The sequence below is a fragment of the Panthera leo genome, chromosome F3, assembly GCF_018350215.1.
Source record: "Panthera leo isolate Ple1 chromosome F3, P.leo_Ple1_pat1.1, whole genome shotgun sequence".
NCBI classification, from domain to species: domain Eukaryota; kingdom Metazoa; phylum Chordata; class Mammalia; order Carnivora; family Felidae; genus Panthera; species Panthera leo.
In genome coordinates, this window is record NC_056696.1 from 63,346,668 (window position 1) to 63,361,663 (window position 14,996).

Sequence of the window (14,996 nt, forward strand, 5' to 3'; positions counted from 1 at the left end):
TTCTGAGACCAATCACTTAGAAAAAGGACTTGAATATTTTAAACAAAGATGTGATGAATTCTTTAAAAATTAAAATCTGTTACAGCTTTTCCTTCTAGAAATGAAAAGACCACCGAAACATCTTGCATGTTACGCTATAACGCACTGGCTACGGAAGCACACACAATGGCTGAGAAACTAATAAAATCTTGGATAGCTGACCCTGCTCAGTGCCTGCTGGATGAAAGATCAGGAAAAGAAATCACCGCCTTGCTACTTTCTTATCTTATAGTAACTCGTCAAATTAAAGATTTCGCTGCAAATATGAAGACTAAGTTAATATTTCCACCACAGAATTGTGCTCTTGTTTTGCCCATAAAAGAATCTACAGACTTAACGTTTTGTTTGTATCCGATCAATTGCAGCTCCAAGCAGTCAGCAACAAGGATCTTTCAAGTGAATGCTTGGCAACAAACATAAACAGGACTAAAATACTTAGTGATGAGTAACTTTCTTGAATCTCATCATCCACCCTGATGGTGCAAAGGCACTGCGGGTGCCTTACCAACGCAGTGGGACCCAACTGTGTTAGAGTCCACTGTGTTAGTTCTCACCCCATGTTGGGGCGCACACACACACACACACACACACACACACACACAAAATCAGTTCAAATGAAGGATATCCTTGATAAAAAATAAAAATTATTAATTAAATCTTGACCTCTGATTAGATTCTTGGTATTCTGTGTAACAAAACAGGAAATACACATAGAGCACTTCTGGTGCCTCACAAAGTATTATGATTGTCTAGAGGAAAATCACTTCTGTATTGACTTGTGAGCTGTATAAGCCACTGCCTTAATGGAACACCAGGTTTACTTAAAAGAATATCATATAGACAAACTGTAGTTATTTAGACGTGGATATCTGATAGACATTTACTTGAAAATAAATTAAAGGAACCTGACACTTGAAGGAAAACAACTGACAGTATTTCTGACAATGGTAAAATTTGAGCCTTTGAGCGAAAACTAGGATTTTGGAAAACTTGCATCTGCTACCATAACCTTGACAGCTTCCTGATACTTAAAGACTTTCCTGGGAAGATTTGTAAAGAATGTAGATTGTAGACAATGTGATTTTTAAAATAATGTGTAATAAAACATGTGAACATTTGGAAGATCCGTATAACTCAGTGAGCCAAGATTCTCCAAATGACCAATGTGGGATGTTACAAAACCATGCATGGTGAAAGATCCAAAATGCAAATAAACGAAGGGATTTTAATGTACCTGAGTACTCGAATTAAAAGCTCACAGATTTGGCTTCTACACCGCAACTAACCTTTAAGAAACGATCTCTCGTTGAATGGTGTCGTATCAAAGAAGAATACGCACAACTATCCGAAAGGTTTTAAAAAGATTCTCTCCTTATCCAACTACATTATCTATGTGAGGCTAGGTTTTCTTTACAGATTTCAACCAAAAAGAAATGATTAATGTGGAAGCAGATACATGAATCCAGCTGGGTTCTAGTAAGCCATCGACTAAAGAGATCCATAACAATGGAAAACCATGCCACTCTTCTCACTCACGTTTCTTTGCATTTTGGAAAATATAAAGGAGTTACGAAACCAGAAAGCTGGAGGAACACTGGCCTATATCAAAGTAAGGATCTCCAGTTTCTTATATCTCAGGTGGGTCTTAAGGCCTGATGGCAAAATGGAAGACTGAAAGGTCAGGGTCAAACACATAGAAAATGAGTGAGTACACATCTGATCGAATAAATGTGTGCCTGCATAGCTCTGACTTGGATTTTCTTCATTTCAAAGTCAAGGAAAAATTGTTTTTTGACTATCTATCATTCTCGTTAGCTCACACTGCTTGTACCTCCACCAGAACGGATACTGAAAAGCCACTAATTCAAAGCACATTTTACAGGGAGAAGGCAACCAGTGTCTTTAAGAGACTTCAAAGTAAATATCTGACACCCCTCCAAGGCAGACCCCTTCTTAATAGAATAAGCTATTGAATTCCTATTCAGGAACAAATGGAATCAGAAGAGAGATAGCTATAGAACTTAAACTGGATAACAGAGGCCTGTTTATTCGGTAGGATATATTTTAGTTTTATCTTCAAAATTTATTTCTAGGCGTATCATGATCAAACGTAGATGACTGTAAAATTATTCCCGACACGGTTTATGGAAGATTTAACAATTCAAGTTGACAAGCTTTTCTTGAATACCTTCCATATTCAAAATAAACGCTCCGCAGGGACTAAAATGCTAACATCGTCCCATCCTTCTAGGACACCACGGGCATACAGTATAGATGAGCCTCCATCAATATGGAGCTTATTCAGTCCGTGGCTTATGAATTTTGGAGCTTAAAATGACACCACGGTCTGGTTGGCGTCCTAACTGAAAAATCATCTCTCTCCGTGTACTACCGACATCAACTCTGAAATACAAGAGGATCCTCCTGAGTGGATAGCTTCCCTCATGCATAATGGTAACTAGCCTTGGCATCTGAATTCATTACTTTTCAGAGACTGGTTTTCAGATTCACCATGAGACGCAGATGGCCCTGATAAAAACGGTCAAGAAGCTGGTCTATCACAAATTCTCTATCAGGTTGTGGTGGTGGTATAAACTAGACTATGGTGTCAAGTTGGTGGATGGTATCCAGTCTGTTGGTGTGTTCAATCAGTATCTGCAATATGCCTGCTGCTCTGGTGGAGACTAGGGATAGAGTGATGACTAAGACAGAGACAGTTCTTGCCCTCAGGGTGCTTAGGGCCAGGCAGAGGAAATACACATGAAGCAAACAATCACATCATCATTTAGTTAGACATATTCCACACTCCTGGTCTCAACTAATCATCCATCTTGTTGACTTCCAATGTGATTCCCATACTAGGAGTTGGAAAACTCCTCAAAGCCTACTCCTAATAGGCTCTTCATAGATTAGCATCAATGCCTTAAAATAAATATCACGCTACTGCTAGCCTTAGGATTTTTCAGCAAAAACCAACTAAGTGTCAGTGTTCAAATTTGCTGATGGTGTTAAAGTTAAACAAATCAGAGTCCAAAATGAACAAATCACCACATATGGGGGAGGGGAGGAAATGACACGAGTGTTTCAGACCTTAATCCTGAGTCAGATCGTAAATCATCAACTTTTCCTAACCATAATAATTGCTTCCTCCATAATTAAGACTGTGACATCATCAAAAAACTTACACCAAACTTTGTTTAGACATAAAATGATTTAACAGCCTACGTTGCTAGTTTTCTGGCTTTATAGGAGGAAAAAAATCCTAGACCATCTATGTATAAATTAAATTAGAAAGAGTTCTATCAAGCTTTATATTTTTAAAACTCTTGGCCATTATTTTAAAAATGCCTCTTTATTTAAGATTTAAAAGACTTGATGCCTCAAGGAATACTTGAAATATGATTTTATTTTTTAAAAATCTGGTTTTAATTCCATACTCTTTTTTTTTGTAGTCCCACTGCAAATAAACAAACAAGAATTGTTCTTCAACTTTCTCCATGCTCTGCTTTAAACACAAAAGCATTAAGATGAGGAACGAACAATGACTTGCTTATTTTCTTTTAAAACAGCTGTCAAGAATAAAACATATGCTCCTTCTTACATTCAATATATATAAATTAACCACAACAGTCTGCATTTGCCGTATATTTTACCTTTATCCTTATCCTTAAACAAAGGCACGCACGCACGCACACACACATGCACATACACATGCACACACACACACATGCGCACACACACACACATGCACACACACACGCACACACACACACGGCGCGCCCTTAGCTCTCTTTAACCATATCCAGGCCGTCCACCTTCCCTTAAATGCCAAGTTTACCAAACCCACCGCTTTATTTCCTTCACATTCTCTCCTACTGCCTCTGGATTCCGTTCTGAATCTGTTCTACCACAACTGTAATCTCAAATCACCAATGACTTCCATGTTTATACAGAACAAATGGACTTTTCTCATGTCTCATTGTCAGCGAGCTCTGTAAGACCCGATACTGTTGACCACCTTCTTTTCGAACTCTTCTTCCTCAACCTCCATGTTTTAAAATCAAATAAACAAGTCAGTTTTCTCACTTCATCTGTGGTATACTATTCCAATTCTCCTTCTCCATCTCTAATCTTTTCTCTGTGTTCCCCTGCTACCTGCTGTTCCTCCTACACTATTACTTTACATAGCATGTGGCTTGGTTTTCCATTGGGCTTTGTCTTGGATCTTGTTCTCTTTGGAAAATTAACCTGAAGCAACTCAGTGTATGTTATGAACACAGAGATCCATGGAATTGAATTCCAAATTGAATACTTTGAAAGAAAAGACATTTGGATATATAAAGGTTCTAGAAAGGCAATATAGGGAAATGATCATAAACACAGACTGTGGAGCCAGACTTTCTTGGTTAAACTTGACTCTGTCACTTCCAGACTATGTCATACTAGACACCTGAGTAACCCCGCTGTGCCTCAAGTTCCCCATCTGCAACATGAGCGTAATAACTGTACTTACCTCACAGGGATATTGTGAAGATTGAAAGCAGGCACATTATAGGCACTATGAAAGTGATTATTAGACAAATTATAAGACCAGCAGCTATTAAAAACTCAACCTCGGGGCGCCTGGGTGCCTCAGTCGGTTGGGCATCTGACTTCAGCTCAGGTCATGATCTCGTGGTCCGTGAGTTCGAGCCCCGTGTCGGGCTCTGTGCTGACAGCTCAGAGCCTGGAGCCTGTTTCAGATTCTGTGTCTCCCTCTCTCTCTGACCTTCCCCCATTCATGCTCTGTCTCTCTCTGTCTCAAAAATGAATAAACGTTAAAAAAAAAAAAATTTAAAAATTCAACCTCATTAATTTATGGGCCCACCTCGTAACTCGACATTTTGTTGTTTTTGTGATAGGTGTTTTCTAAAACCCTTAAAACATACTAACTCCACTAGACTGAATCACTTTAGCTACGTCAAAAACAAACGTAATACCGGGGCACCTGGGTGGCTCGGTTGAGCGGCCGATTTCACCTCAGGTCATGATCTCGCAGTTCGTGAGTTCGAGCCCCGCGTCAGGCTCTGTGCTGACAGCTCAGAGCCTGGAGCTTGGTTTGGATTCTGTGTCTCCCTCTCTCTGCCCCTTCCCCGCTCATGCTCTGTCTCTGTCTCTCAAAGATGAATAAACATGAAAAACAATCAAACAAACATAATACCACAGATTTCTAAGAGGACGGTGTTCACACACACACACACACACACACACACACACACAAGAATACTATAGATTTCTAGAGCTACAAACCTACTCCATCATTCTACAGATAAAGAAACTGAAGAAAGGAGACAAGCGATTTGTCCAAAGTCACAGAGCAAATAGTGAGAGGGAGAATCAGGGCTGGAATGCAGGTCTCTAAAGTATGCATCAACATATTACTGAAAAAACGTTTTTTTTTTCCCTCATCTACTCATGATGTGAAGAAATACCTTTCTTAGAATGCAGTTTTGTCTTCAGGAAATATTCCCTCATTATGAAAAATCTGAAATTTGATGAGAAGGAAACTATCAAAATTTCAAGCTATCTATTACTAAACACCACCTTTCTTCAAGGTAACTTTAGAAGGCTTGCAGAAAGGACTTTATTCTATGGTTAAAAGTCCACCCACATCACAGCAGATTATGTATTTTTAAAGTTGTCATTGCTATTTGAATTACAAAAGTAGTTTTAAACATTCAGTGAGAAAGATTTCCTCTTTTGTTTCTGCAAACTCCACCTCTACTAATCTTTTGAACAGTAGGATATAAAAAGGTTAAAGGGCACAAATAAACAGTGATTTGAGCAGCCAACATTTATTTAGGACTTGCTCTGCACAGTCTGGAGTGTGTTGCAACAGACCTTATAGAAAGAGAAAGCAGAATGAAAAGATTTTTATCCCTGCCCAGAAAAAGCATGCAACCTAAAAAGGGAGATTAAAAAGTGCACATGAAAAACATGTTATAGGGGCGCCTGGGTGGCTCAGTCAGTTAAGCGGCCGACTTCGGCTCGGGTCATGATCTCGCGGTCCATGAGTTCGAGCCCCGTGTCGGGCTCTGTGCTGACAGCTCAGAGCCTGAAGCCTGTTTCAGATTCTGTGTCTCCCTCTCTCTGACCCTCCCCCGTTCATGCTCTGTCTCTCTCTGTCTCAAAAATAAATAAACGTTAAAAAAAAAAAAAGAAAGAAAAACATGTTATAAAACAAAGACTTAAATAGAGCACACAAATAATGAACAGTTGGAAAACTGTCCTGATTCAGATGGATCTGCCTACCACCCTGAGAGTTTTGAAGACTTTAAATTATTTGTGGGAGCTCCTGGGTGGCTCAGTCAGTTGAGCGTCCAACTCTTGGTTTTGGCTCAGGTCATGATCTCACGGTTTGTGAGTTTGAGCCCCGCGTCGGGCTCCGCATTGGCAGTGTGGAGCTTGCTTGGGATCTCGCTCTCCCTCTCTCTCTCTCTCTCAGAATAAGTAAGTTAATTAAAAGCTTTAGAAAAATAAACAAGCGCTTTGTGAATTATAAGTTCTCTGTGTCCATGGCTATTCTGTATCCAAGTCTAGTCACAGACACTATCATCATTTTTCAAACATAAAACAAATCACTTTAGAATTTGCATTTGAAGAGTATAAATAATAGAAATATTTATGTTAGCTAACAATCTGTTATAGAGCCAAGGAACAAATGACTAAATCCCCTAAAACCACACAACAGTAATTCATATTTAACGAGGAGCTTGAGATCAAAAGTTTCTGATCTCCAGGATCTGGCAGGCCAGATACAGAATCCATAATAAAATGCACTTATACATGTACAAAAACCACCCTTCTCTAGGAGACATTCTAGAGTACCAATTATTAAAAGGGTGTCTATTTTGGCTAAAGTCTTTTCTTTTTAAGATACACATAGATTTTTTCCCCCCAATTGTTCTAAAAAGAAACCAGAAGCTCTCAATGCCCATTTATTCCATTCCCTGGATAAAATCTTACAGAGCATCAGGTTATTCTCTACTATTGTGAAAGTGTAACCTAATAAATAATCTATCATCAGGTAATCAAAAATCTGAATTGTTATTAGGTAACTCCAGTAAAAATGCCTAGCAGATCTGGCAAAGAAAATGGCTTTGGAGGAGTAATTATGCTATTTACATATTCTGTAGTATGTCTGAAGGACAGCACTAGAGTGTAAAGAAAAAAATCACTGTATTAAATTAGAAGGCCCATGGGGGCGCCTCGGTGGCTCAGTCGGTTAAGCGTCCGTCTTCAGCTCAGGTCACAATCTCACGGTCCATGAGTTCGAGCCCCGCATCGGGCTCTGGGCTGATGGCTCAGAGCCTGGAGCCTGCTTCCGATTCTGTGTCTCCCTCTCTCTCTGTCCCTCCCCCGTTCATGCTCTCTCTCTGTCTCAAAAATAAACGTTAAAAAAAAAAAAAATTTAAATTAGAAGGCCTCAATGATTGCCCTAGCTCTATTGCTTACAATTCCTGTGTCCTCAGACAAGCCACTTAACCTCTCTCTGCCTCAATTTCTTCACCTGTAAAACGGGACTAGGAGTACTTACTTTATTATTTTAAGGAACTAACAAAACTATGTCAAAAAATTTGTACACTATAATGGTCGTAAACACTGAAGGTGGCAGCGTTTGTGTATAAATGAAATGGAAGAGAAAATGAATGAAGAGAATGTTACAGATTTAATTGTTAAGTGGCTGAGCGGATACTCAGAGAATTCTGCTCTATTTTTTATAATGTGCTTCAGACCTGAATGAGATATATTTCAATGTTAAAAATTATTAGAAAAAAAAACCTCCTAAAAGGTTTTTTAAAAAAGTCTCTCTTCTGAGATAAGACTTTTTTTTTTTTAAATGCAAGTATCTTTCCAAACTCATTTATTCCCATTTTTTTTTTCTATCTAGAGAAAGAATTTGGCTAAAACGCAATGAAAGTGGAGATAACAAAATGGCCAACCTCCAAGATTGATGTGTCTATGTTCCAGTTGTGAGGTCCCAAAACAAAAGGAGCTGAATCCTTTTGAAGTAGACTTTATAAAGTGACTAATATTCTTTGATTACTAAGGAAATTCCTCTTGCCTCTGAAGATTTCATACACTAAACAGTAATTCCAAGAAATAAATAACATGCATCCAAAAAAGATGCCATTCTTTCTAAGCATATAGTAGGTATTAATGTAGGTGTTACACTTAGGAAATATCATTGTTATTCTGTGAAATTCCTTTTTATGGCCTTCCATGGGAGTCAATCCTTGGCAAACATTTTGAACCAATAATATCACAAGTCAGCCTTCCTGCACTAATTAGAGCCTTTCCTATGCTTTGTCCAAGGCTCCAAGTTTCTGGCTCTTGCTGCCGGACTCTACAGATACTAGACATAAGCTCTTCTCCAAAACAAGAAAGCAATGAGGTCAAACGACAATCTATGCCAAAATGTTTCTGCCAAATACTAAACACTGAGGATGTAAGCACCTCAAAGTTCTATCTCTGAACTGTTCAACATTTCACAAACATTTCACCCAGGTGATTTCTTCAGCTCTAAACCTTAGATTCAGAGTCAAGAACGAAGCCGATGCAGCTCTGGCCAGTGTCACCACAAAGGGGCAGAGGAAAGGTCATCTCTGAATTTTCTGTTGGAATTCAGCATCGCTTATGTTATTCCTTGCATCAGTAAAGTAGATTCACATTGCTTTAAGCAAAGCAGATGTAAAAATATCCTTTAATGATTATGAAAAGCAACAAATTTCCATCACTGTGATTTCTCTTAGTGAACCATTACCCAAAATTGTTTTGCTTAATAAACACAGAGTGGCTAGGGGTGCCTGGGGGGCTCAGGCGGTTAAGCGTCTGACTCTGGATTTCAGCTCAGGTCATGATCTCACGGTTCATGAGTTTGAACCCCACATGGGGCTCTGTGCTGACGACACAGAGCCTGCTTGGCATTTGGTCTCTCTCTCTCTCTGTCCCTCCCGTTTGCTCTCTCTCTCAAAACAAATTAATAAAAAAAAAAAATAAACACAGAGTGGCTGGCATTGTGCTCAGTGTCAGGAGTGGTAATAAAAAAGCATCGGACACTTTCCTGCCTTTAAGAGGGTTATGATATAGATGAGAAGGCAAGCCTCTTAGATCCAACAATTAGGAACCAATACAAGAAAGAATTGTTTTTAAAAGCCAGATTGTGTAGTGTAATAAACACTTTATGAAGCTCTAAAGGCTCACCACAATCATTTTTTCACAAGAGTGGCCCCAGGCTGTTCCTTCTGCATAAAGTTGCTGGCTTACAAAGCAAGAGAATACATTTGAAATCAACCCTATTTCCCTGGTAACAAATCAATGAACCATGACTCATGAGGCAGGCCATCTACATAAGATTCTACATAAGAGATGATATATGCATGTATATATGCACACACACACACACACACACACACACACACACACACAGTCAGATATTCTTTCTATCCAGAAAGTCTGAATGAGCAAATGTGTGAAAAAGAGTGCCGTGGCATCGCTGGAACTGCCACCAAATCGGGAATGACGACAAGCCACTATTCTAATCTCTGGGAGGACCAGTACACATTCCAGGCTATGAAGCACAAGCCCAGGGGGACTATTTGGCTGTTGAGCCAGGTTCCTGCACCTCTTCAATGCTCATGTATCTTCCAGGAAGACCCTATTATTTAAGGTTATCCTAACAATCCATGCCATATACATGATACCACTAACAAATTTTTTATAAGAGACCAAGAAGGGATAAAATACCCAAATATGGGACTATATCTAAGAATACATAAAACACTCAGAAAGGGTTACTGTATCTAGAACACATAAAGTGTTCAGAAGGAGGGGGAGAAACATCTCTGAGGCAGGCACACAGCTACAGCTCACATTCTCCTTATGTGTGTTACGTTATGTATGTATCTGAAATAGATGAAAAGACAGCGTTAAATGTATGACTTTGTCTTGAGGGACAGGCAGTGAAAACAGAAAATATAAAATAAATAGTGTTCCAAAAAGCAGGCATCCATTTCATTTGAAAAGGAAATCTCAAACAAGAACGAAAAGAATATGGTTGGGGCACCTGGGTGGCTGAGTCAGTTAAGCATCTGACTTCAGCTCAGGTCATGATGTTGAGGTTGGTGGGTTCGAGCCCCGTGTCGGGCTCTGTGCTGACAGCTCGGAACCTGGAGCCTGCTTCAGATTCTGTGTCTCCCTCTCTCTCTGCTCCTCCCCCACTCACGCTCTGTCTCTCTCTCCCTCAAAAATAAATAAACATTAAAAAAATTTTTAAGAATGAAGATAATACGGTGGGCTGACATTCACAGCCATCTGAATCAGAACGAGGCTGTTCTTAACGGGAAATTGCCCCCAGGAAGATCACGAATGACTCTCTCCTGTTATTCAGAGATAACAGAGCAGCATCTAGAATAGTATTGCAATGTTTAGTGGAATTATAGATAAGGTAAATATCATTTTCCTGCCTTTTTTCCCAATGTTCTCTTTCCTCCCCTCTTTAGAGTCACTTTCTTATCCCACCTTGCACGAGCCTTGCTGAGCTATTTGTCCCTGTCCCATGTTTTTGACATCATTTTAGTCTATTCTTTCATTTACTCCCTCCCTCCCTAAACAGACTATCCTATGAAAGCACAGAGAAAAAAAAAAAAATCAACATTAAATTTAACTAGATTTTTTTTTTATTAATGTATCAGACCACACTCAAAGTGACTTGAAAGTCTGAGAAAAAGTTATTTCCCACCACTGCAGCTCCAAACCGTAGTCAAAGAAAGGAGGAAAAGACAAAATACTTAGAAGAAAATAGGTTATGAACACCTGGAACTAAATAAAGGGAGTAGAGGGAGTTACTAAGTTGGAGGCAAAAACTTAAAGCCAAGTCAAAAGAACAGGAAAAGGTTTGAGCCTCTGACAGGATTATTGGGATCACAAGCATTCTTTCCTGCTGGCCTGTAGCAGGAAGTCAGCAGTTATCCAAGAGTGAGTCTGCTTTGGAGAAAATTATTTCAGCAGCTCAACTGCAACGTCATTAAAGAGCATAGGAGTGTGGGGTGTGAGGAGGCACGAGGCTGAGACAAGGTAGGTTTAGTAAATAATGGTATCCTAAATGGTCAATGGCTATGTCCACCTTTTTAGATAATCAAATATTTCATCAAATACATAACCAATTATAAAATGAAACAATATGGCTTCTGTTATGTCTCATTTACACTAAGCCAAACCTTGAAGCTTTAGAATCTCTGTATTTCTTAAATTCCAATGCAATCATATAGTATCAATTAAGATAATTTCTGTCAATGAGAAAAAGCCTACATCCTTCTGCACAAGAAATGATGCTCCTCACCTTTTTGATGAAACTGTTAGAATATTTTATATTGACAAACGGAAGCAGAAACCAAGCATGAGGTCATTACTTCTTTCATTTTCATTTTAGCGAGAACAAAAAGAACCATCCAGCATTTAGGAACCAAATATTCTTGTCCCATGACATAGTTTATAGCTATCATGATCAAATTAACTTCCTTATCACCACTGTTAAAACAAGAAAAAATAAAAAAGGATGTTGTCTCTAACTACTGTTACCTAATGAAGTTCAGGTTTATCCTTACTGTTCCTTGACATAAAACACCAAGATGTGATAAATCAGTAACTAGGAAATAAAAAATCCAAACAGAATGTGACAGATAGTCTCAACAGTTTTCCAGAACATGAGAAAGACTGTTTATTCCAGAACATCAAAAGGTTGGGGCAGCGAGAGGAAATCAGTAATTCTCCAACGGCACTTTCTACAGCAAACTAAAGAGAGAGAGCTCTTACAAACGCAAGAAATATAATGTGTATATTTAAAATAAAAACACCATTCATCTTCCTTTGTAGATATAATCCCTTTAAAGCTAGAATTATTGTTCTCTTCCCTAGAAAAACGTTACTAACCATGATTTCAACCCATGGCTTGACCACTGCTACTTCTAATATGTGTTAAATGTACTGTTTTAGTCAAATAATAGAGAAGTTATCTGGAACCTAAGAAACAGTACACAGCTATTCGAGTGTTAAAAACACTCTTCGGTGGTAGCTTCCATAAACATATACTTGAACACGTTCACTTTAACACCCATCAAGTCTCTCCACAGTGCTCCCACATCTCACGTCTAAAGTTTAGCTTTTTCTTCCCACTTTTAACATGACGGTGTCTGACGCTAAGGCAAAGACTTACTTCTCAGCAGCCAATACAGTTGGAACCTTGCTGAAACCCTGTTCTCAGCTGCCCCCTTGCTGCTGGAAATGAACTTTGAGGCTGGTGCAGTATAGAAATACACCAATTACGTCTGAGAGAATAAGCTGGGCACAAGGAACTTTGTGAAAGGGCAGAAATCATGAGATGCCAGGGGTGAAGTATGCCAAATCTCCCAGTGTATTTGATTATCAGCTAAAAATATATGAAATTTCTTATTTCTCTAATCTTCAAGTGTCAACGTTCTCAGATTCTAAACTTCCAAGCTACTAGATATTCATGCCTTAGGAAAAGAATTAACTGACAATTTTAGATAGTGGTGACCATAACCAGAGAATGAATTGTTTGCTCTCCTGTTGGCACAGGTTTATTTCTAACAGTGCCCCCTCAACATTCTTTAAAAAGGAAGGAAGGGAGGAAAGAAGGAAGGAAGGAAGGAAGGAAGGAAGGAAGGAAAGAAGGAAAGAAGGAAAGAAGGAAAGAAGGCAGGCAGGCAGGCAGGCCGGCCTAGGATACAAACCACCCAGGAGTTCTAAGTCATTCATGTGTTCCTGGTTTCACACACAGCAGTGTTAACAGAGATTCACATGGCAACTCCATGAAAAATGTATTTTCATTTTATAGGAAAAGAAGATAGAAAGCATACAGCCACGCATCTTATTTCCATTTAGTCTAACATTCGTAACATCCAAGAGTACTCGTGCACCCGTTTCCTTTTGCATCGACTAACACATTCTTCACCAACAGAAATAAATGTCTGATGGGGAGGGAAAAGAAGAACAGGAAGTCGTAGGGACATAAATCCAAACATTCCACATCGATATTACTGACCCACCCACGATTCACCTTAATCCCACATTTGGGAAGTCTGTTTCTCAATTACCAAAGCAGGACTACCACCACAAAGCCTCAACAGATTTTTGTTTTTTAATATTCTTACTTACTTTGTTACTGATCAAACCATATGGACACAGGAATGACAAAGAATAAAAATCAACAAGCGGTTTATATTTTCTAAACTTGGGGCCTGACATCGATCCGCGTTCGTCTTCGCAATGCTGAACAGCTCAGAAACAAGCACGTGTGACAGAACTGAGATAGGCTGTTCCGGTCATAATTTCTCTAAACGGCTTCCTATCTCTCACATCTTTTTACCTCCTATGGTACTCAGCTCAATGCCCTGTACATAACAGGTACTCAAAACCATCTCCTTTCTTCTTTCAGAGTGAACTTACCCTTCGAAATGACACAACATAGAACGTGTCTCCCCTTCTGCGGATGGCTTCAAAGAAGTCTTGATAACTTCTGGGTGACGCGTAATACACTTGCAGCTCACGCCCTGAGTTCCTGCTGAAGGAAGAACAGGCCAAAGTGTTCTTAAACCAGAAAATTTCACCTCCTCTCAAAAATACTCCCCGTGCTAAGGCCACGTCTGAACTGTAAGAATTACTCTCAACCAAAATAGTAGCAGCATTCGGCAGTAATTTTTATAATAACGTTCTGAAAAGCCCAAGGTCGGGATATTTTTAAGATCCAATTCACTAAAGCAAAAACTCTCATTTCTGAATGGAAAGCTCTAAAAAAGCACCACTCAAGTTCACTGCAGAGCATGTAAAAATAATAAAGAGTATCAGAAAATAGATTTCTGCATTGGCTTGCATGATTTTAAATTTTTGGTAACAGACATTAAGTCTTAGGGAAGTTATTTTTCACTGCTCTGTCAAATCTGTAAGGCGTACTTGTCTATAAGGCTGTGTGAAAAGTGGGAAGAAGGTAGGATTTGGAAACAAACAGACCTGGCTTTGAATTTCGTCTCCACTCCTCAAGTGGGTATTCTTAGGGCAATCGACCCCTGAGCAACCTCAGTCTCCTCATCCATAAAATGAGGATAACCATGTAAACCTGCAGGATTGTTACTGGTCAGAGACGTTATATATGTGAAGCACCGAGTAAGGCCTCATAGGAGTCACTCAACAAATGCCAGCCACAGATACAGGAAGTACCACGTCAGTGCCTTCGTAACATTATTAACTAAAATTATAGTACCTCAACCACATCGTAGCCCCAAAAGATACACTCATATGATAGAGTGAAAGAGAGAGAATCCCAAGCAGGCTCTGCACTGCCAGTGCAGAGCCCAACGTGGGGCTGGAACCCACAAACCGTGAGATCATGACCTGAGCCGAAATCCAGAGTCAGACGCTTAACTGACTGAGCCACCCAGGTGCCCTGGCACAACACAGCTTTCTTGAACAACAGGTAGCCCTTTGGGACTGTGCTTCAGGGCCATTTTAGACCGTGAAATCACACACACACACAAAAAGCATAAAAATGTGAAAAATATGGCATTAAACAGACTTCAAAAAGAAACCTGTTTACAGTAGGAGCTGAAGCAGGAAGGCGCAGTGTGGTCTTGTTAACTGAGCCTCACCTAGGACCATCTATGCACACTTGCAAACGGCTGTAAAGGCATCTTGAGTATTGGGGCGCCTGGGTGGCTCAGTCGGTTGAGCATCTGACTTCGGCTCAGGTCATGATCTCGCGGTTTGTGAGTTCGAGCCCTGTGACGGGCTCTGTGCTAACAGCTGGGAGCCTGGAGCCTGCTTCAGATTCTGTGTCTCCTTCTCTCTCTGCCCATCCCCCGCTTGTGCTCTGTCTCTCTCTGTCTCTCAAAAATAAATAAATA

General features: G+C 39.7%; 1 protein-coding gene across 5 annotated transcripts in view; it reads right to left on the reverse strand.

Annotated features, from left to right (window-relative positions):
* ATF6 (activating transcription factor 6) overlaps positions 1-14,996 on the reverse strand; it is a 201,151-nt gene that overhangs the window by 102,914 nt on the left and 83,241 nt on the right. For 3 of the 5 annotated variants that reach the window (XM_042924741.1, XM_042924742.1, XM_042924739.1), the window contains exon 14: positions 13,546-13,660. In XM_042924741.1, coding sequence (XP_042780675.1) covers positions 13,546-13,660 — 115 coding nt within the window. Of the gene's footprint in view, positions 1-10,306; positions 13,068-13,545; positions 13,661-14,996 lie in introns of those variants that run through there. The other 2 variants (XM_042924743.1, XM_042924740.1) reach the window with 2 other exon arrangements.